The sequence below is a fragment of the Astyanax mexicanus genome, chromosome 8, assembly GCF_023375975.1.
Source record: "Astyanax mexicanus isolate ESR-SI-001 chromosome 8, AstMex3_surface, whole genome shotgun sequence".
NCBI classification, from domain to species: Eukaryota; Metazoa; Chordata; class Actinopteri; order Characiformes; family Acestrorhamphidae; genus Astyanax; species Astyanax mexicanus.
Window position 1 is genome coordinate 13,567,662 of NC_064415.1, and position 24,387 is coordinate 13,592,048.

A 24,387-nucleotide genomic window follows, 5' to 3' on the forward strand; every position below is an offset into this window, starting at 1 on the left:
AGCTCTTCATATCATGTGTATTTGGTCTGGCCCAAGATGAAGAAAATCCTTTAAAATCACACTGGATCATCTGCCTCATATTTTTTTAAGCCCAATGTCTTTTTAAATAGAATTTTATTTTATTTTATTATATATTAAGTTATTAATTAGATATTCAATCATGAAAATAAATATTTCACAGTATACAATTAGCTCAGGCCAGGGTAATGCCAGATTGTCCTTAAAGAAGGAGGCTAATTCTCTATTTAATATATTTTCTACTTAGGAAATGAATGAATTACACTAGAACAGAACATTCATGTTGTAATTCATGTTCAGTAAAACTGAAGAAAATAAGTGATGGAAGGTTGTGTATATAAAATTACGTTTATTAACATATTGTATATTTACATTGTTTACAGCTGTACTGCTTTCCTTCATTCTATCTCCTTCAGTGTTGATCTGTAATATAAAATGCGGAACAGCGGGTGTTTGTGAACGCTCCCTTTACTTCACGGTGGTTCAGTGAAGCGGCAGCTGCGAATATCAAACCAACTTCAGCCTCGTCGATCTACGTGCGGAGCAGCAGTGTGAAGCATAGATATCTTATACATAGATGCAAGGACGGATTAAGGATTATCATGGTTTTGAGCATTTTACTAGGATGTTTTTCTTTTTCTGTTATGAATGATTTGTATTGTATCAATTCATCCGCCAGGCTCATGTTCAGATCTGAAGGATATGCTGCAGCGAGTGAGTTAGCCTTTAAAGTGAGCTCACTGTTGGACATATTGTCAGGCATGAAAAGAACATCAAATAGCTCAGTTAAGTGTGTGTATGCATTCAAACGGTGGTTGAGACAGGACAAAAGTTTGTCAATGACAACATTGAAAGTTTCAATCCGAAACTTGTCTTTTCCGTTAAATGCTACACCTGGCTCTGCACTATCATCAGACATAATTTTGCACTTCTTTGTACGCTGGAGGTCATGCCTGTACTCTTGGGAGACAGCAGTGGTGACATTTAAAGCTGCCCCTTCAAACACCTCAAAGTTATCTCTCTGTGCTGCCACAAAGTCTCGTAAAGACAAGAGAAGTTGTGTAGCTGTACATATGTCAATATCATCATGCTTCTGCAGCTGCAGGCTTGTGGCTTGGAACCTCTGTAGTATTGTGTCCCAGAAGTATGCCACTTCGAGTTACACATTTCTCCTCCATATCTTTAGACATTTCATTCAATGCCTCTCTCAGTTGTGCATAATATTTCCAAAGAGCCTTAGTTGACTCAGCTCGTGTGCTCCATCGAGTACCTGACAGTAGGGCTGCCACGATTAGTCGACTAGTCACGATTATGTCGACTATTAAAATAGTCGACGACTAATTTAATAGTCGATTAGTCTTTTTTTTTTTTTTCTTTGTTTTTCTCTCCAAACTGCTGCGACTGCCTTTCTGTCCTGGACGCACATGCGCAGTAGTGGAAACCGGGGTAGGTAGTGGACGACATCTCAGGACATTATACAGACAGGCTCTGGTTTCATGGCTACCCCGCTACAGAACTCAAAAGTGTGGGATCACAACCGCGACGCATGAGCACCTGAAAAGGAGGCATGTTGTGGCTGATTAAATGACGAAGAAGCTAAATTGCTATTTAGCTGCTAAAATTAGCGTAAACAGAGCGTTAACTTAGTACTTAACTTACTCATCTTGATAGCTTTAAAACAGAGGTCACTAATAGGCGGACCGCGATCCGGATCCGGACCCAGACGTGGTCACAAATGCCGTCCCAAACCGATAAACTACAGAGAAAGATTTCATTCTGACAGTGGCTTCTGTTTTCAGTGCTTTTCGGTGCAGTAAACTCACAGATCAGTCATGTGTGGTGTAAAATCACCAAACGCTCTCCTCTGCCAATCAGATCTGTGCAGACCGCTGCCCTGGCTAGTGAATTGGGACGCGGACAGGGAAAAACGCCTTTATAAAGAGATAGGGAGCCCAAGAACTGGCAGAAAAACAAGATCGGGCAGAAACTAAAGACACACTGAGTGCGACAGAGAGACGGTAATGTACACAATATCTGGACAGAGAGGCATTTTTATTAATATACTTTTTTTTCATAATAGTTCAAACAACCTCACGGTTGAGATGTTTCATAAATGCCAGTGCCTTATCCTTATTTTACACAGTTGTTTACACTTTATGCTAAACAGTAAAATGATTGTCTGTTACAACAAGCTGCATATTTCATTAAAGGTTTAATGAACTATGATTTTAATTGTTTTTATTTTTAGTTAGCATACAGCTGAAATCTAATGATGGTTGTATAATAGCAGCTGCATTCTATTGTGATAAACTGTGTTTTATATTCAATTAACGTATGATCCGATTAGTCGACTAATCATAAAAAATAATCGGTGATTAGTCGACTATAAAAATAATCGTTTGTGGCAGCCCTACCTGACAGTGATTTCAGAGTGAGTTTGATATCAGTATCACGGAAAACCTTTCCCCACCTGTGTGTAGATGATGCACAAAATGTGTACATTGCCTGTACAAGGTCAAAAAAACGTCCAGCGTCTGGGCTACTGTCAACAGCATTGACACCAACTAAATTCAGTGAATGTGCTGCACAGGGGACATAACATATCAAAGGGTTTCTTTGTTTAAGATGAGCTTGGACTCAGTTGTACTTTCCCGACATGTTACTTGCATTATCATATGACTGGCCCCTACAGTTGGATAAGTCTAGGCTCAGGTTCTCCACCATAGCAACAACACACTCTGCCAAACTGTCCCCACTATGGTTTTCAATAGGCTCAAAAGCTAGAAAACGCTCAACTACATGTCCGTCATTATTAAGAAACCTGAAAATAAAAGTAAGTTGGTCCACATGAGCAAGGTCTGGAGTGGAGTCAACTACAACCCCTGGCAAAAAGTATGGAATCACCAGTCTTGGATGAGCACTCCTTCAGACATTTCATTCTGTAAAACAAACTCTGATCAAAAACATGATACAAAAATAAGGTCATTCCAAAGTGCAACTTGTTGGCTTTCAGGAACACTCAAAGAAATGAAGAAAAAACATTGTGGAAGTCAGTGAATGTTACTTTTATTGACCAACCACAGGGAAAAAAATATGGAATCACTCAATTCTGAGGAAAAAAGTATGGAATCACTCAAATTGAAGGTAGAAAATAAGGACACACCCAGTCAATTTCCTTTCCCTAAATGGACACCTGCCTCAGATTAGATCTGCTCGTTAGTCTGCAGTTAAAAACACCTGCAGTCATGACACCTTGGAGGGCTGCTGGACGAATTAGAGTGGCAAGAACCATGGCTCCAACAAGAGAAATGTCTCTTGAAACAAAAGAGAGGATTGTGAAACTTCTTGAAGAAGGTAACTCTTCATGCATGGTTGCTAAAGATGTGGGCTGTTCACAGTCAGCTGTATCCAATATATGGACCAAATACAAACAGCATGGAATGGTTGTTAAAGCCAAGCGTACTGGTAGACCGAGAAAGACATCAAAGCGTCAAGACAAGCAACTTAAGGCCATTTGTCTTGAAAAAGTACAACTAAACAGATGAAGCATAAATGGGAAGAAGCTGGAGCCAATGTATGTGACCGAACCGTAAGAAATCGCCTAAAGGAAACAGGAAAGCTAAAAGAAAACCATCATCGACACCTAAACATAAAAGAACAAGACTGCAGTGGGCTAAGGAGAGGCAATCATGGACTGTGGATGACTGGATGAAAGTTATCTTCAGTGATGAGTCAAGAATCTGCATTGGACAAGGTGGTGATGCTGGAACTTTTGTTTGGTGCCGTTCCAGTGAGATTTATGAAGAGGCCTGCCTGAAGAAAACAACCAAATTTCCACAGTCCTTGATGATATGGGGCTGCATGTCAGGCAAAGGCACTGGGGAGATGACTGTGGTTAATTCTTCTATCAATGCACAAGTTTACATTGACATTTTGGACAGTTTTCTCATCCCTTCAATTGAACAGATGTTTGGAGATAATGAAATAATTTTCCAAGATGACAATGCATCGTGCCATAGGGCAAAAACAGTGAAGGCATTCCTTGGAGAAAGACACATTCAGTCGATGTCATGGCCTGCAAATAGTCCAGATCTCAACCCAATTGAAAACCTGTGGTGGAAATTGAAAAAAATGGTCCACAAGAAGGCTCCGACCTGCAAAGCTGATCTGGCAACTGCTATCAAAGAGAGTTGGCACCAAATTGATGCAGAATACTGTTTGTCACTCATCAAGTCCATGCCTCAGAGACTGAAAGCCGTTATAAAAGCCAAAGGTGGTGCAACTAAATACTAGTGATGTATTTTGAATCATCTTTTGTTTATCTGTTTTTCATGATTCCATACTTTTTTCCTCAGAATTGAGTGATTCCATATTTTTTTCCCTGTGGTTGGTCAATAAAAGTAACATTCACTGACTTCCACAATGTTTTTCTTCATTTCTTTGAGTGTTCCTGAAAGCCAACAAGTTGCACTTTGGAATGACCTTATTTTTGTATCATGTTGTTGATCAGAGTTTGTTTTACAGAATGAAATGTCTGAAGGAGTGCTCATCCAAGACTGGTGATTCCATACTTTTTGCCAGGGGTTGTAGCTCATCATCTCCCCTGAAAGCAAGTCCCCTCTCCCCCAAAAACTGGGTGACTGCAACAACTCTTTTCAAAACTTACCGCCAGTATTGTCTTTCTGCATCAATTTGTTTGACAATATCAGAATCAATTGTTGCTGTGCCTCTGGAGCGATTATATAATGCTAGCATGCAAGCCCTATGCTCCACACTCCCCTCATGCTCACCAATCCGCTCTGAATGTTTCCAGTCAGAAAATCCATGAACAAAAGTATTGTGCTTACTGGAAAACAGTTCCCATAGGAAAGAAAAATTAAAAAGTAGATTTCCTTAATGTCTCTGTTGTTTCTCCTAGACAGATATGAGTTTAGAAGGAAACTCAAGAGAGATTTGACTTTAAATCTCCTGCTGCTCAGATGTTTCTCCTGAGACTTCCATAATCTCACATGGGTCTCCTCCTGAGTTTTACTACAGATCTCAATACAGTCTCACATTGTGCTCAGATTTGACAAAAAACATAACAGTAATAGTTTAATAAATTCGGAATAGCACAATATTTAGTTTAAAAATAGATTAAATTGAGAAAAGAAAGAGATGTCTTCAAATATCCTATGCTTCTGAAACCAATTTCTCGATTTTGACTCCTAAAAAGTATCTAATGTCTAATTTTTGTCTAAATCTATTTCTCCTAAGCAATTTTAGGTGAAACATCTGTGACAAAGTTGATATCTAAATGAGACATAAGGGAGGTCACAAATATGTCTCCTGAGACATCATAGAGCAACATTTAAGCAATAAAATTTTCCTCTGGGTTACACACAGCCAGTTGAAGGAGAGTAAAGTAGCCACTGCCTAGTCACAGTTTGCCCGTTGGGTAGAGAGCAACTGAGTAGAGCATTTGTAAAGCTCCTACTGGTACCCCCAATGCCTCTATCCCTGACTGAGGCTGGGTACTTAGCACTTCTGTTTTGAAATGCAGTTTCTCCTCTACTAACAAGAATCGACTTGACTTGGTCGGTAATGGTACTGGGCCATAAAGCAGGGTCGTTGACCGTTTCACACCAGGAGTTGGGGTACATGCCCTCCTCATTTGAAAAAACGACACTCGCACGATGCAGCTGGCTGGTCTGATTGTGGGTCTGACACACCTGCAACTTTCCTTTCATGGTCTTTCTGCTGCTGGTCTGTGGTAGCCTGCCAGGGCTGGCATTCCTGCTCTGCACCTGACTGGGTCTGCAAAGGTAAGCTAAGGCAGTGGTGATCACATCGTCATTGCTAGAACTCTGATCACTGCTAACATTAGCAATACTTGTCTCACTCATATCCAGCGGTTTCTCAAAGAAGTTTGAGATCAAAGGTACGCTTTTCAGGAAATCTGCCTGATTTGCTTCCTTAATCTTTTTTGCTTTTCTTTTTGAGGCACCACTTTTTTTGTTTGGGATCCATGTTATTAATGACAAGTGTTTCTTAAGATGCAAATATAGAAGCTTGTCTTGCAAATTCCTATTCCTATCCAATACTTACTATGTTGTTTCTATGTTGTATGTTCAGGAAAAAATACAATCACAAAATTGTAGAACCAGATACAATATGTAATTAAAAAAAAGGCTGACCTATAACTATTTAGCTATAGTTTGTTGTTATTGTAAATGTATTGTATGTATGTAAAGCTTACACTTCTACTATTATCAATAATGTAATATGCAAATAACAATAAGCTTTTAAAAAAGCTGTGAGTTGCTAGTTAGCAACGTTACACTAGCCTTGAAAAAGGCTGTGAACCTTTCAAAGTTTAATATAGTAAATATAGTAATGTAATATTATATCATGTAATATAATACTGTATAATATAATAAGCCTTATAATAAGTATAAAGGGCAATGAGCCTTTAAAAAGGCTGTTGGTTGCTGATCTGGTAATAGCAAGGTAAAAGTTGTAGTAAAAGCACAGAGCAAGTTCGCAAGCTGAACTGTCTGAATGTGAGAAGTTTTGATACTGGCAGGGGGTTTTATATAGATCTTGCATATTCACTTGGAAGTTCTCGCAACACCTGATTGGCTCAGCCCCAGTGTGAATTTAGGGCAATGTAACAGTTTTTCACCACTGAGTGAGAGGTTGGGGGAGGGGCAGCCACTATCTACTACAAAAATGCTGTTTTCTCAATTACTGAGCAAGAGCTTCAAGATAAAATTAACAGACTAAAACCAAACAAGGCATCAGGGCCTGACGGCATCCTAAATGAGATGCTAAAATACACAAGTTCAAAATTTCAATTGGCCATAATAAAGCTGTTCAATTTAGTTCTGAGTGTAGGGTACTTCCCTGAAATCTGGAACTATGGACTAATAACACCAATCTTTAAAAATGGAGATAAATTCGACCCTAATAATTACCGAGGCATCTGTGTGAACAGTAATCTGGGGAAGTTGATGTGCAGCATCTTAAATTCTAGACTTTTAAACTTCCTTATGAAACACAATGTCTTGAGTAGAAGTCAGATTGGATTCCTACCAAATTACCGCACCACTGATCATATTTACACCCTACACACCCTAATTGATAAATATGTTACCCAAAATAAATCCAAAATTTTTGCATGTTTTATTGATTTCAAAAAGGCGTTTGATTCTATTTGGCATCCTGGATTATTATACACTCTGCTAGAGAGCGGTGTAGGGGGTAAAACATATGATCTGATTAAATCAATGTACGCAGGAAACAGATGCGGAATAAAAATTGGCAACAAACAAACAAACTCCATCTCTCAGGAGCGCGGCGTGAGACAGGGCTGCAGCCTGAGTCCAACACTTTTTAATGTTTATATTAACGAATTGGCAAAAATATTACAACGATCTACAGCTCCCGGTCTCACTCTGCACGACTCAGAGATCAAATTCCTGCTCTACGCAGACGACCTGGTCCTGCTGTCCCCCACAGAGCAGGGTCTACAGCAGAACCTGGACCTGCTGGAGCAGTACTGCCAGACCTGGGCCCTGGCAGTAAACCTAAAAAAGACAAATACTTTAGTATTTCAAAAAAGATCCAGATCTCAGGGATCACAACACACATTTAGGTTAGGAAAAGAGGTGATCAATCACTCCTCTAACTATAACTATTTAGGTATTAAAATCAGTTCTACAGGGAATTTTCTTCAGGCAGTGGGTGAACTGAGAGAAAAAGCACACAGAGCTTTCTACGCCATAAAACGACAAATCTTTGCAGAAATTACAATCAGAATATGGATTAAAATATTTGAATCTGTAATTGAACCCATCGCCCTTTATGGCAGTGAAGTGTGGGGTCCGCTTACAAATCAACAATTTGAAAAATGGGACAAACACCCATTTGAGACTCTGCATACAGAATTCTGTAAAAACATTCTAAAGGTGCACCGACACACCACCAACAACGCATGCAGAGCAGAATTAGGCCAATATCCTCTCCTCTTAAAAATACAGAAACGGGCGATCAAATTCTGGAAACACCTGAAACACAGCGACCCCCACTCACATCATTATAAAGCTCTGCAGTACCAAGAGTTGAGCAAAGACAACAATCCCCTCACTCAGCTGGTCCAACCAAGTTACAGCTAATCTGAGAGAAGCGTACCTGCATTATTGGGTAACTCAAACTAAAACCCAGAGTAAGATGCAGTGCTATTTGGCCCTAAAGAGACAGTACACTGTGGGGGAGTACCTGAGCACAGTGACTGATCTGAAAATGAGGTCCACCTTGACCAGGTACAGACTCCGGCCGGCACAAGAGATCCTGGGTGCCTCCGGAAAACAGAACATGCCAGCTGTGCAACCAAAACACACCAGAGACAGAGCTGCACTTTCTGACAGAATGCCCCAAATACACTGAGATTTGCAAAGAATTCTACAAAAAATTCAGTAATAAACACCCCCAGTTTACCCGCCTTACAGACCCAGAGAAACTCCCCTATCTGTTAGGAGAGAAAAGAGAGAGCTGCACTCTTGCAGCCCAATACATCACAGCCTGTCACCGAGAGAGAGACAGAGAGTGACCATATCATACTAAATATCACATTAACACACACACACACACGCAAATGCACACGCACACTATACACACACACACACACACACACACAAACAATTTTAGTTAATTTGTCTCATTACTTCTTTCACTAATTATATTATGCTTTATTATTATTTATTTATTATTATCTATTTTATCTTTATATATTTATTTAATTTTTGCATTGTTTTAAAATGTAGAATCTGTTCTGTTCTACATTCTAGAAATTGTTAATCCCTGAATCAGTTCTATACTTTTACTTTACTGTTAAATCTGTATAACTCAGGCTTTGGCAACACAAATGTAGTGCTATTTGTCATGCCAATAAAGCACCTTGAATTGAATTGAATTGAATTGAGAGAGTGAGAGAGAGAGAGAGAGAGAGAGAGAGAGAGAGAGGCATGGATAGGGAGACAGGGGAAAGGTTTTGAGTATATTAAAAATGCTGTGTTAATGATATTAAATCAAGTTTAATTATTGTCAAGACCCCTTCACACTGCCTTGAAACATGTCAAGTCATGTCAAACTGTGATTGAATAGTCATTGAATAACAAGCTGAATAAAATATGTTTTCCAATAAATAATCCTCAAACAAAATATCAGGGTTACACGCACACGCAGCCACAGCTACTACAACAAAACCACTTGCTGTTTCATTATCTCTTTATTGTTGTTTATTAAAGGGGAAACGTGAAACTAGTCAAATGGCTTGTTGTATTCACATAAGTGAAATCACACCCTTGGCCAAATTCACTCAATTTAATCGGTGTCAAAGATAGCATTCATCAGACAAGCAATTTTGTCTTAAATTTAAATAATTGCAAAATTGCTAGATTAATTTGTGTCTCTGCACTTAAGAGAAATTGAACATAATAATTTTGAAACAATACAAATTCATAAACATTAAGTAAGGGCCTGAATTTTTAGGTCCCTAGAAAGTCAAGGAGGCATGGTAAACGACTTCTATGGAAGTCAAGGGCCCCATAGCAGGAGCCCTCGTGATCAAGGGCCCTCTAATGGTATGCCCTGCTCTTCTCTAGGTCCCCCTGGTAGGGGCTCTCATAACCAGGGCCCTCTAAAAATATGCCCCCCTCTTTCCTAGGACCCCTAATAGCCAGAAGTCGAAGTCAGAGCAGTGCCACAACGCCTCAAAAAGGGCCCAAAAGCATGGCTAGGAGCCCCAAAAGCATGGCTAGGGCCGCCAAGAGGCCCTGGGGTCAAATCTCTAATAGTCAGAGGATCCTTAAAATGGAGGGCCCTCTGTAATAAAAATATATTCTACCATAAATGTTGATAGGCATCGCAAAAAGTTTTCGGCCTCTGGCTGGCCCCACTGGCCCGGTCAGTAATCCAGCCATGCATAGATGCCGCATCGACTGACGCCGTCTATTGGAGCTGAACTGCCTGACAAGCAGCTGGCACCCATTAGGTGCAAGGGCTCATATATGTATATGTATATAATATAAAAAACAGTGTATGTTACGCTTGAATAATATATGGACAACAATTGTCGTTTATTAATATTAATTCTTTGCATTATTTAAGGTCTGAAAGCTCAGTATCATTTTTGTTATTTCAGCCATTTCTCATTTTCTGCAAATCTCTTAATAAAAAAAAAATTGGAATTTGGGTAAAAATGTTGTCTGTAGTTAGATAGAATAGAATAAAACAACAACATTCATAGACCTGTAAATAGCTAAATCAGAGAAACTAATTCAGAAACTGAAGTGGTCTGTGAGAAAACACACACACACACACAGACCCAAGTGGTTTTTTAGTTAATATTAGAGAAAATGCAATTTTAATATCCTTAGGCTACACTATTATTATAATACGGAGCCCGGGAGGGGCCATGGATTTAAAAAATTATTAAATCGAGTGAACGATATAGCAGTTCGTGCTCATGTTTTCTTTAATTCGAGTGAACGATTTGCAAATCGTGCTCACGATTTCTTTAATTCGTGCTCACGAGTTCTTTAATTCGTGCTCACGATTTCTGTAATTCGAGTGAACGATTTCTGTAATTCGTGCTCACGAGTTCTTTAATTCGTGCTCACGATTTCTGTAATTCGAGTGAACGTGTTTTATGCGCAATAAGACAAGAAACTCGGAGGGAAAGGAGCATTTTTCTCTCTTGATCTGTTTCAGGGGTGCAGTGAAGATAATCAGTTATCTACATTTATAACCTGCTGATTATTAATGAAAATCCTTTGATGAGCTTAAATTATTCAGGATCTTAAGTCACATTGTTTCACATCAATTTCCAACAGAGTTATCACATATCACACTTTTGTCCATATCATATACCCCTGCTGGGAACGGGTGATATTAAACAATAGATGAATAGATGAAATATGACCCTGTTATATTATAGAGGTGGGCAACATGATGGATATGTGCTGTGAATAAGAGAGTATTTGAGAAGCAGTTTTTAAGAATCTGCTTGTGTTGATGTATTTTGTCTGTCAAAACATTGTGATAAAATCTATCAAAAATGTCTTTAAATATCGCAATATTATATTTATTTATTATATCACACAACTCTTGTCTGTCATAATTTTTTTCTATTCTTTAAACATGATTTTCATTTCTATAAATTAGTTCATATATTTTTCTTAAAAATATATATTTTCCCTGTTTTTAGGATATAACTAATTTGAATCCTGCCATGCCACAACCCAAACATTCATAGGTATTTACAGAAAATGATTAAACTGCAGGTCAAAGAAAAATATTACCAGCCATCAATCAATATCTATATCAGTCAGGACTTAATAAAAAGTAAAATTTCTCATAATCCCAAAACTTGACTTTAACATATCAGTTGCTTTAGTGAATCAGGTCGTTCTAAGGGTCTCACTATTGGAGTTTTATGTTAATAAAGAGAGAACATTGTTCTTGAATTCCACAAGCTTTGGTGTTTGGCTCTGCATTTTGGCTAAAGCTAAACCCCAAGGCACAGCTGATGGTGGGGTAGAATAGCACTCTTTCATATTTGGCACAAAAGCCTGTGGTTACAGAGGGAGAGTCTGAGATTGTGGATGAAAAGAGTATTTTTGCACATGCACTTGTTTGTTTTAGCAGTCCTTAGCCGTTTGCCTTTTGCCTATATAAAGAATCAACAACGCTTGTACATATCTTAAGAAGTGCTTGTAATATGAAGTTCTTTTATTGTTTTTTTTTTTTTTATTCAACATGTTTTGTAGTACTGCTTTTTCATGATTCAGTTGTCTTTGGGGTAATGTGTGGGATATAAACTGAAAGTGTTCATTTTTTTTAAATAAACACACCTTATTTGTTCTCCGCCTTCAGTGTTCTCTTCATATGTCCACAGGAACATCTGCATCTACAGGAGCAGTTTCAGGATTTATCGAAATTTATCGAAAATAAGTGTGCATGTCTGAATTACTATGAGGAGCTTTCTTTTATTTAAAGCAATATCCTAAAAAAAAGCTTCAACAAGCTTTGTTTCTAAAGCTGGAATCCACCACAGAATAGCATTGTGTGAAGTGTGTGATTGTGTAAAGGGTGAAGCACATTAAAGTTCTAGCTAAGTCTATTTATTTATTCATTTAAATGTAGGAATGCAGTGCTTTTATGGTCAGTTTAATGTTTATCAGTTTAGGCAAATTTGGAAAGAGGAAATTGGGTGTAAAACCATTTTTTTTTGCATTTAGTAAAGTGAAGTAAATGGGCTTTTCATACAGTTTTCTAGGTTTTTTTGTGGCTGCTCCTCAGATATGATATTTAGGAAAATTTAACAAACACTCTCGATTTTCAGATATTTACAAATATAGACTGTACCATTTTTTTTTTTACAAGAAGCAATAATGAAAAAATCTGATTTTTTTTCCTGAAATTCAGATTGTGAGTGGCAGCAATAGAAAACTCGAAAACTGGAAAAGGATAAAAACACATTTCTTCATTATATTGAAATGGAAAAAAAGCAATTCATGGTTTTGGTGTAAAATGTTATGGAGAGTTTAATGCCCGGAGATGTACCAACCTACCAGGCCTGCAGGGTGCAAACAAAATCTATAAAAAAATATTATTATTATTATTATTATTATTATTATTATAACCGGACCGTTCTTGATATCCCACATAAATGAACCGTTACATTGTAAAATATCTGCTGGCTGTGCTCTAATATGCGCGCTTGTGTCCTAACAAGGGTACTTGGTTACTGCATCGATTACACAAGCTTAGCGTTTCTAGCCAGGGCACTAGTGCGTAATTTGGAGCACAGCCACGGTGCGCATGCTCCGTCGGCTGTCCTTGGCGGTTGGTTATTAGGCATATAGACAAACGCCCGCAGCTAGCAGCGAGCCCCGGGTCTGGCTGGCAGTGTCTCACACAGCGGGGAGAGGCTTCTGGAGCGGGTACCGTCTCCACCCAGCGCTGGATAACCCCGGGGAACGGGCGAGGATGGGCGGACGGACTGATGAAGCGAGCTGATCTGTATTTCTCCGTGTTCAGAGAGGGATAACCGGCGCCGTACAGCCGGATACATTTCAGCAGCGGGCGAGCGAGCGGCGCGTCCGTTAGCTGTTAACGTTTAGCCTGCTTAGCTACGGGTACGATGCTTCAGTCTGAATCTGGGCTGTTTCACCTTTAAACATATTTAATCCCGGGTTTAAAGGATTTATATTTTACTAAAACCCAATAGAACACGATCAGAACTCCGTCAGAACCCGTGTTTCAGCGAAAAAGGTAAGATAAACAAATGTCTGTTTAACGTTACTGTCGCACAATTTATTAGGTCATGTAGCCAAACATTTCATATTTACTGTTCTTAAATATATTTTCATGCCCTTATTGCTATGTTTAGCCTTCTGTATTCGGGATTTTCTATATTATCTAGGTAATTCGTGGCTAAATGATGACTGGTTGGCTGGCAGATAGCAAACCTAGGTTAGCTAGCTTAGCTAACCTAACTCTACAAAGCCGGGCATCTGACCTGCTCTGTCAATTTGTGCCACCCTGTCAAAACGCGCAAGCTAGCTGGAGGTGGGTAATCTCTTAAAATATATATGTAAATATTGAGATACTAAAAATACTCAAATCTCAAATAAAAACTAAGTATTTAAAAATAATGATAGCATGTCAAAATAATGAGATCTCAAAATATAAAAGTTTTTTTGTAGATTTTTATTTTAACACAAACTTACATTGTGTCATAATGTCTTGATGAATGGACCAATAGAAATTCTCTAAAATTATCCTAAATAAATTCCATATAGACTTCCATTGAAAATGAAGGTTTTATTTCCTTTATGTAAAGTTGCTTTCGTGCATTCGTGAAATAACGACCAGGGGCCTCATGTACTAAGACTTGCGTGGACTTCCTACTAAAATGTTCCGTACGCTCAGATCTGAAAAGTTCCGTACGCACAAAAAAATCCGGATTTATCAAACCGTGCGTAGGCAGAATTCCACGTACTTTCTCTTAGTACATCACAATCAACTTGAAATCAAGCGCAAATGCACGAAAGCATCACACTTGCCACGACTCCTCCCTCAATTACGCAGAGTATAATGTTATATTATTATTATTATTATTGTTATTATTATTATTAATAATAATAATAACAATAATAATAATAATATTATATACGCATAGCGTATAATTACCCATGTTTTAAGTTTTATTATTCTAAGATAAATGCTTTCATTTAAATGCTTTAAATGAGTTGCCTACCAAAAAGACACACGTCACGCACTCAGCTTGTTTTCTTATGCTCTTGGAAATCTAAAACTGCTTATAAGCCAGTCATCATCATGGGCCAAAAAAACATAATGGTCACGGAAAATGCGCGCTCAATGAATTCGGCCATTAGCAGTATTTTCCAGTAATGCCAACGCTGCATCTCCAACAACTCCAGCGCAAACCTGATCTAGGCTAAGTGGAAACACGTTAAACGATTATTTCTGTAAGACAATGAAACTGTCTGATTAATTTACTTTATTTTACCCAATAATGCTTACTTCAATGTGTGCATAAAGGATATCTTAATAGTTGTAATTTCAATGCATCGCCTCTAAGTGTCGCCAAATGACAAAAACACAATACATACGCACAAAAAAAAGGCGTACGCCCAAAACAAAACTTCCGTGGGGGAACGCACTTTCACACGTTCAAGTCAAATTTAGTACATCAGACCGTGAGCGTGAAATATGGCGTACGCAATGTTTTTGTGCGTACGCACCTTTAGTACATGAGGCCCCTGGTATCTCAAAATAATGACTTCATAGGATCTCAGAATAATGACTTCATAGGATTTCAGAATGACTTCATAGGATCTCAAAATAATGACTTCATAGGATCTCAAAATAATGACTTCATAGGATCTCAGAATAATGACTTCATAGGATTTCAAAATGACTTCATAGGATCTCAAAATAATGACTTCATAGGATCTCAAAATAATGACTTCATAGGATCACAAAATAATGACTTCATAGGATCTCAAAATAATGACTTCATAGGATCTCAAAATAATGACTTCATTGGATCTCAAAATAATGACAGTATCTCAAATCAATGATTTTATAGGATTTCAGAAAAATGACCTAGTATATCAAAATAATGACTTCATAGGATCTAAATAACGACTTATTAGTATCTCAAGCAATGTTTGTACTAAGCTCATATTGTATATAATACACCAAAGAAAAACAGAATCATCACATACAACTCTTTAAAACGATGGGTCAGCGCATGCGCAGAACGCCTGGGTAGCACATATAGATGTGTAGCGCAACTGGGCAGAACACAGGCCAGGCTTTGTCCAGCTACAGTGACGAAGTCTAGCGCTAGGTTAGCATTTAGGCTAAAAACACGAGCTTGAAAGGGTCTTTCCTCTTGTTTGAATGCGATGTCAGCAGTCTCAGTCTGTATAATCTGGAGCTGGATGGATTTTAGTTCTTTAAATTAAACCAGAACAGAGACTACGTGAAGGTTTGTGCTGTTTATTTGAGCTATTTTGTTGAATTCGTGATGCGCCATTCACGTGTATTGATTGAAGTCTGCTTTTGGACTGTTTTATAACGTGTTCTTTATCTTTATCTTACTTTACTTTTCTTTGAGATTATTTGGCTTGAATTTGTTATTTAGCTACAATTTTAATAGATTTTCGTTTTGTTCCCGTTCTACCTTAAAAAAAAACAAGCATGGTTACATTATGAAGCTCCACGGGGCCAACGTATAACTACTGCAAAATTTAAGGTGGAACGGAAAATTCCAACAAAAAGCCAAATTAAGTCTTGTAAAGTCCAGTGTTTTGCTGAATGGCGCCCCTGTGATGTCCTGTCGGTCACCTTGATTGATCCTAAATCTAATTCTACACATCCATACACTCATCCTTTAATTAGGTCTTAGTAAAATATGATCAGATAGAGAAATATGCTGGAGCCTGCACAGATAGTCTATGGGACACTTAAAGTAAAGTAGTGTGGTGCATGTTTGGTGCTCAGTTCAGCATCCTGCTCCATCTGATGGAAGTAACAGGCTTCCTCCTCTGCTGCATTGCAGTGAATAATACACGGGGTGGGGGGTGGTGGAGGTGGAGGAGGTTTTAAGTGTGCGCCACCTGGTGCATGAACGTTGAATTTTAGACTGCAAGAGGCTGATTTCTGAGCTTTCCGTCATCCAGGGACCAGGGACCTCATGTACTAAGACTTGCGTGGACTTCCTACTAAAATGTTCCGTACGCTGAGACCTGAAAAGTTCCGTACGCACAAAAAAATCCGGATTTATCAAACCGTGCGTAGGCAGAATCCCACGTACTTTCTCTTAGTTCTTCACAATCAACTTGAAATCAAGCGCACGAAAACATCACACCTGCTACGACTCCTCCCTCAATTACGCAGAGTATAATGTTATGATGATAATAATAATAATAATAATAATAATAATAATAATAATATGCTAGAGTAGAATATGCAAGTCAAGAAAGAAAAGTGTCGCAAGACGCATAGCGTAATAACTAATAATTACCCAAGTTTAAATGTATTATTCTAAGATGCATATTAAATTGTTTCATTTAAATGCTTTAAATCAGTTGCTCACCAAGAAGCCGCCCGTCACGCACTCAACTTGTTTTCTTATCCTCTTATGCTCTTGGAAACCAACGGCTTATAAAAAAAACATAATGGTCACGGAAAATTAGCAATTATTAGCAATATTTTCCAATAATGCAACGCTGCCATCTCCAACAACTCCAGCACGCACTTTTATCCATGTTTATACAATCTAGGCTAAGTGGAAACACGTTGAACGATTATTTCTGTAAGCCAATGAAACTGTCTGATTAATTTACTTTATTTTACCCATTAATGGCTTATTACTACAATGTGTGCCTAAAGGATATCTTAATAGTTGTAATTTCAATGCATCGCCTCTAAGTGTCGCCAAATGACAAAAAAACAATACAAACGTACAAAAAAAATAAACATGCGTACGCCCGAAACAAAAGTGCCGTGGGGGAACGCACTTTCTCACGTTCAAGTCACATTTAGTACATCTGGCTGTGAGCGTGAAATATGGCGTACACAATGTTTTTGTGCGTACGCACCTTTAGTACATGAGGCCCCAGATTATGAAACATTTCCAGGTCCAGTCCTGCTTTATGACAGTTTTCAGTCTATTTCTTAATATTTTCTGAGGACAGAGGTGGCTCATTGGTTAGAGCACTGAGTTATGGATCACAGAACGTAGGGTGAAGAAATTTGCCACTGTTGGGCTCTTCAGCAAGGCCTTCTCTGCTCCAGGGGACAGAGATGCGATATCAAAAAGAAGCATTTAATTTTACTGTGCACGTTTTAATATTAATAGAAAATACATTAAACATTAATCTACATTGTATAAACAGACAGTCAGGCATTAAATTTCACATACTACTTCATATAAACACAGAAGAACAATAACATTTATGATAAGATTTGTTTTTCCATTGTTTACACTAAAATGAGGTCAGTGATGCACCCTAGAAACCAGCTAACTCATTTCCCATTGTCCTACTTTTTCGTGTGCCGTGTTGTGGACTGCTCTTTGTCTTTGGTAGATAACAAAGCAGCTGTCACTCCACCATCCCTTTTAAATATTAACTCAGTGTTGGGTCTCAGCTTCTTTAGGATGTTGTCTTCTTTCATTGAAAATGACACACAACAAATTATAATTAGTAATATGCATAGAGCTGCAAACTAGAGGGCTTTAATGTAATTCTTGTTACTACAGAACTCTCGATTATGTTACGAACATTTTGATTTGTATACAATTTATTTCAAAGTTGTAAAAGTCTAAATTCATGGGATGGTTCATGAGAAAGATTAATGCAATTTTACGTATGATTCCAGGATGACATATTGCCAGTACTGTTTTCTATTTCAGTCCATTGTTGTGAAGAATATATTATTCTAGTTTATTATTTACAGTTTTACTGTATCTTGGCAACATGTATAGACTTCACTTCCGTAGAATTTGTCTTTGTAAGATTGCTGCTTGCAAAATTAAAGAAAGTGAAAGTACCTATGGCATCATGTTTGGCAGCCAGCTAACCAGTCACAGCAGTGATGATCACTCCCAAATTTCCCATTCTTGGATCACACGCTTTCCCAGATAAATGCAAGCAGGGTAGTGTGGGGAGACACCTCACTGCTGTTCCAGAGAAAAGGGTTATGCAAGCACATTCTCTTTCATCATTTGTTGTGTATCTCACTTCGGGGGACTGGTATAAAACAGACACTGTGGAGGAAATAAAAGTGTCCAATGCAAATTAATAGGAGCATTGAGGTGTGGAAGGCAAGAGGAAAGAAATTACAGACCCCCAACCATTTGAGTAATGAAAAATGTAAATGAAAAGAAAAGGCTCTTGGAAAGATCTTCAAAGATGGTTATATCACCCAGCATTAATTCTCATATGTGTGGTATGTGGAATGAATATACTGACTGTGTACTCTAAAAGAGTTTTATCAGGTAGAATGTAGGGCTGCAACGATTAGACGATTTAAACGATAATGTCAATGAATTAAATTTGTTGACTACAAATTGCATTGTCAACTAATCTTTAATTTGTTACAGTATTGCATTACACAAAGTGCTGGGGACAGAAACACAATGGGAGATGGGTGAATGGCTCACTCACACAGTTTACATTCAACTTAGTCTGTGTCTCCAAAAGTGCCCAAAGAGAACAGAATAAATATTTACACACTAAATATCACTACTTTCCACATTTAAACAACATCTAGACATTTAAATGCCTTTTAAATCTCATGTTCAGATTTGTCTTTTTTGGAGATCGAGAACATGGCAGAAATAATCGCTGACTAATCGAAAAAATAATCATCAGATTAGTTGACTGCCAAAATAATCATTAGATGCAGCCCTGGACTGAGATTGTACCAGATGCAGATGTGCAATCAGGGGGATACTGTATTGAATCTGATGACTGATCCTTGAATTGTCCATTTGCAGTTTTGTTATAATCTTGAAGTTTAACAGTTGATAAGTCCTATTTTTAAATTTTAACCACCAGAACTGATGGAGCAACACCAAGTCCTTCTCAAGCGTTGTTGTGTAATAGATAGGCTCAGGTATCCAGGGTCAGGCCACGTTGTGCTCCAGCGCGTCCATGCAGCATGCTCAGTGCTGACCAAGAGGTCAGAGATCTGCTGAGTGGCTTTTTAGGTGTCCTGAAGAGGAGCTGTTAGCACTCAAGGGCAATAACGGTCAGGAGAGATGGATGGTAATGTAGCTAGGCCACTAATGGAGCGCCTCTGCCGTTCAGTAATGATGTTTCACAGCATGAAAGCGCAGATCTGGAATCAGTCAATCTGATGTTTTACATTAAATATGATTAAATCTAAGATTGGCACGCCCACTCTCAGGCCTGATGCGTATGGCCTCAGAATTTCATGATGGCTGGTTAAAGAGTCAGTCTTTGTGTTCATTTTTTTTTTTTTTAGAAATGTTCCCCAAGGGATCTCTTGTTCATACATAGCCCCTAGTTGCCTGTTTGTTTCTGTTGAGCCCATTAGTATGGAAATATAAATAATTCTGATGTATTTAAAATGCAGCAAAGGCTGTGGGAGTTGCTATACTAATGATTATGGATTACACAAAGGCGTGCCTCTTATTGTTAATATATGACACTAAGCAAAATGAAACAAATCTAGCTAAATTGTTTAGCATTGTTCAAACATTAATATACTTTATGTTGACAACTTGCCTTTCATTTAAAGACAACAACATTAGCCTACCTTTTATGTATGTTTTAGCGTGGCATTTGTTTGTATGTCTCTTAAGGATTGTGTTTTTCCTGTGATTTTTTTTTTTTTATTGCACATTGTTTGAGCTCATAACATTTTTTTAGTTTAATATTAGATATTTAGTGGATATTTGCAATTTGCCCCTTCTAGGTTTCAAGACTTTATTAAAATACCTACAGGCATCATATCTCTTCACACTTTACACAGCTGTTTACAGACGACTCCTTATTGTCTTTTTTTGTCTGTTGCAGCCGTTCTTTCTATTTCTATGAAATACGCTCTATCAAAAAAATAATGACTGTAATTTGTGTATTGATTCAACCATAATTTGGCAAATGTAATGTCTGAGATCATTGTTTTGAGAGTAAGTGGCATCAGGTCACAAGAAGATCTTGTCTTGTATTTGTCAGTAGTCATTTATTATTCACATTGTCACATTGTCATTTAGTTTTCATTCATTGACTAAAAATGTAATAGATAATGTTGTAGTTCTCATTTTTAGAGTGGCAGTCTGTATTATTTTGTTTCTAAAGTGGCATTTCTAAGTGCAGAGGGGACAAAGTATTGTGTTTAATGGTACCATTGTGCTTCAACGACCATCCCTGCTAAGCCTAATATATTTATTCTAAAAACTGGGGTGCCTGGTCGCTTTTCTGGAGTTCTTCTGGCCACGTCACGCGTCTTTATGTACTTGAAACACACGTACAGCCTCTAAAAGAGGATCCGGCTCAGTTTTACTGAACGCGAGCGGCTAGTGGAGCATTGGAGACTTCAGAAGGGGAAACTTAGACCTCAGTAGCTCAATCCCAAAGGTTGTAGCTGAAGTGAATTTCTGACTGAGCATGCTCTTTCTCTGACTGAACATAACCTGGAATCAGATTCATCCCCTCTGAAAGAAGACTGCATTTTAAAATGATTCTTCTGCATGCTCTGTGCAACAAAACTGCTTTGGTTTGCAGAGGAGCTGTGAAGCGAAATGAGCAGCCTTGACTGTTTGGCTTTAGTGAATAGCCTTTAAATACACATACAAATAAACACTAATAAAATAATCTGCTTTATGCTATTATGCTCCAATAAAGAACTTTCTTCTCTCTGTTTTCTCCCTGTTCTCTCAGCTGTGTGTGACTGAGCGCTGACTGTATCCAGACAATGTCCACCATGGTATATCCACGGGAGGAGGCTCTGGAGAGGCTCACTCAGGATGAGATTGTGCTCAACACAAAGGCAGTGATGCAGGGTCTGGAGACGCTTCGAGGAGAACATGCACAACTCCTCAACTCCCTGCTGGACTGTGCCCAGCCCCCTGCCGCCCAGGAGAAATCGGGCGTGCTCCGCAAGAGCCTGGAGGCCATCGAGCTGGGCCTTGGTGAGGCACAGGTAATCGCACAGCTGCCACACATTTAGACACATTTAGTAATACTAAGTTCCAGTGGGTGGTGATCATATTTTAAACTTTCATATTTGCTCATACTTGTGAGGACATGAGTCCAACATTTTTTTGCTCGTTTCATGATTCATTTTGATCATGTTCTATTGAGGATTTACAGGTTTGAATGATTTATTGTTTTCATGCTGGTTATTAGGCTACATCTTCAAACTTATGACCTCATAAAGTATCTCTATGTTTATCAGCACTTTATCAATTTGGAAAAACTTGGAATTAAAATATTGTACAGTGATGTACTCTAGAACCCCACGTCCCACCGTTCTGATTGGAATACCAGTTAACTTTTTTTTTCCTTTTTGCACATATTTTACATCTAAGTTGGTGTGCTTTTCAATTTTTTTTCTTTAAATATTAAAATGTATTCGTAAAGTGTCACAGGATCACCACAGGATGGCCCTAAAATAATATCACAATATTTCTTGTTATTTTCGTGATAACGATACTCTTGGCAAAACACTGAATTGAAAAAAATATTTAAAGAATACACTACTGCAGCAAAATAAAACATTTTATTTTTGCACACAAAATGATATCGACGCAAAAATTTCATCAGAATTGTTACAAACGTCAGTGATCGAGAATTCATGATACTAATAATGCACTCCATATATCCAGGATTAAAGTAAAATAAATTATACTGGAAAGATATAATCTGTCTCTAGTTGATATTTAAGGGGAAATGAGAACAGTGTGAATTTAGATTTATTATTATTTTTTTGCTTAAAACAGCAAAAAAATTTAGTACCCTGATGTGATAATTAGAGGTGGGTGATATGGCACGATATTTCAGGGTATAATATCGTTCACGATATTGAAAAATGTTGGCATTCGATATATTATTGCGTACAATACAATATGGCACGCCGCTAACCACAGTATATTGCAATATATTGGATTGTAACGCCTGTATCTTGATATGTATCACATCATCACTTTTCTTGGAAAAACAGAGCCCAACTAATGAGTCACTGACTCACAGAAATAGAAATATTGGATCGGAAAAAACAATCATATTTCCTCAGTTCTACAAAATCTCTCATTTTGTCTCATACACAGTTACTTTTCATGAGCTGTGTGAATTAAAACCCAGTGTATCTGTGCCCCGCAGGTGATCATTGCCCTGTCTGGGCACCTGAGTGCTGTGGAGTCGGAGAAGCAGAAGCTGCGGGCGCAGGTGAGGAGGCTGTGCCAGGAGAACCAGTGGCTGCGGGACGAGCTGGCCAACACTCAACACAAGCTGCAGAAGAGCGAGCAGAACGTGGCTCAGCTGGAGGAGGAGAAGAAGCACCTGGAGTTCATGAACCAGATCCGTAAGTTTGATGACGACGCCTCACCCTCTGAGGAGAAGCCTGGAGAGAAGGAGAAGGACAACCTGGACGACCTGTTCCCCAACGACGATGACCAGGGACCAGGTAAGAATGAGGGACTGGTCTGTTCCCTGTAGACCTTTTTGTATTTATCAAAACCTTTCTTTAAATTGAGAAAAATGTGTGACTGTAATAGTGATTTACACATGATTGAACAATTCTTTTATGCATGAAGTCTCAATTTTCAACATGGCTTACCTACAATGTGTGGGTGAACTTTTTATACAATGTTGGAATGCAGATCATAAAGTCCTACATTTCAATAAATAATAAATAAAAATATTTACTTGAAAGTAAGTCAGTGAAGTAAGTAAAGCATTCTCAAAATAATGCACTTATATCAAAGTTATCACGCTGTGACTAGTTGGTTACTGTGGTTTTGAAGCTGTTTTCTGCTCTTTTGCTTTTCCAGCCCAGCCTAGTGGTGAAGTGGCAGCGCAGCAGGGAGGTTATGAGATCCCAGCCCGGCTCAGAACTCTACACAACCTGGTTATTCAGTATGCCTCTCAAGGCCGGTATGAGGTAGCTGTGCCGCTTTGTAAGCAGGCTCTGGAAGACCTGGAGAAAACCTCCGGCCATGACCACCCAGATGTTGCTACAATGCTCAACATTCTTGCCCTCGTCTACAGGTTTGTGCACTATTGAAGAACATTGCAGGTGGTAAATTTAAAAATGTAGCAGTTTTCACTGAAAAGCTTTGACTGATGTTTTGTTTGTTATAAGATTAAATTAAAATGGCAGTCTGAATTATTTTGTTAAATGATAGAATGTTGTGTTTAATGGTACCAGTGTGCTGGAACAACCATACCTGCTAAGCCTAATATATTCATTCTAAAAACTGGGGTGTCTGGTCGCTTTTTGTGGTAGTTCTTTGTGACTGAGCACAGTCTCTGTCTCTCTTTCTCTCTGACTAAACATAACCTGGAATCGGATTTATCCGCTCTGAAAGGAGACTGCATCAGACCCGATTTTTTTCCGCATGCTCAGTGCAATTATGCATTCTCACCAGAGAGGGCCTAATCCCAAAACGTACGCACATCATCTTTAAGTTAAATAATAATTTTATTATTCTAATTTTTGTTTCTCTCTCCTGCACTGGATTTGCGATACCCTGTAACTGACCTTGTTTTAGAGGTGGGACAAAATTCAGATATCATATCGTTATTTTACCCTCTTCATACAGCAGAGGGGGGATAGTTGTAGAATCACAGTATTGTGGTATCTGGCAACGTTCATGATAACATATCGTAAGATGCCCTGTGATTTCCACGTGTAGTTCTGAGTGAGTCTGAGTAAATGCTTTACTGAAAGTAGAGGCTTTTTAGTAGTTTTCTGAAAAAAGTGCAGGGGCAAAATTGATTAACGCTCATTGTACACATTGCTCAGCTGTTGTACAAAATATACAACCGTGTGTTATTCTGAATTATTACATCCATACTTTTTTTTCTGTAGGGATCAGAATAAGTACAAAGAGGCAGCTCACCTGCTGAATGATGCCTTGGCTATCCGGGAGAAGACACTTGGTAAGGACCACCCTGCTGTGGCTGCAACCCTCAACAACCTGGCTGTGCTTTATGGCAAACGTGGTAAATACAAGGAGGCTGAACCTCTTTGCAAGAGAGCACTGGAGATCAGAGAGAAGGTACTGGGGAATTTGTTAAGAAAAACTACAGTGCTTTG

At 38.5% G+C, this 24,387-nt stretch overlaps 2 protein-coding genes across 7 annotated transcripts in view; both read left to right on the forward strand.

Annotated features, from left to right (window-relative positions):
* LOC111194329 (kinesin light chain 1-like) overlaps positions 1–24,387 on the forward strand; it is a 71,736-nt gene that overhangs the window by 36,273 nt on the left and 11,076 nt on the right. The gene's annotated exons all lie outside the window — the stretch shown is intronic.
* The window catches only part of LOC111194328 (kinesin light chain 2), a 74,358-nt gene that overhangs the window by 36,225 nt on the left and 13,746 nt on the right, over positions 1–24,387 (forward strand). For 2 of the 5 annotated variants that reach the window (XM_049483014.1, XM_049483015.1), the window contains exons 2-5: positions 21,009–21,270; positions 22,449–22,752; positions 23,120–23,336; positions 24,160–24,349. In XM_049483014.1, the coding sequence (XP_049338971.1) occupies positions 21,043–21,270; positions 22,449–22,752; positions 23,120–23,336; positions 24,160–24,349 (939 nt within the window). In that variant the 5' untranslated portion in view covers positions 21,009–21,042. Of the gene's footprint in view, positions 1–12,919; positions 13,336–15,483; positions 15,584–21,008; positions 21,271–22,448; positions 22,753–23,119; positions 23,337–24,159; positions 24,350–24,387 lie in introns of those variants that run through there. The other 3 variants (XM_049483013.1, XM_022678096.2, XM_049483016.1) reach the window with 3 other exon arrangements.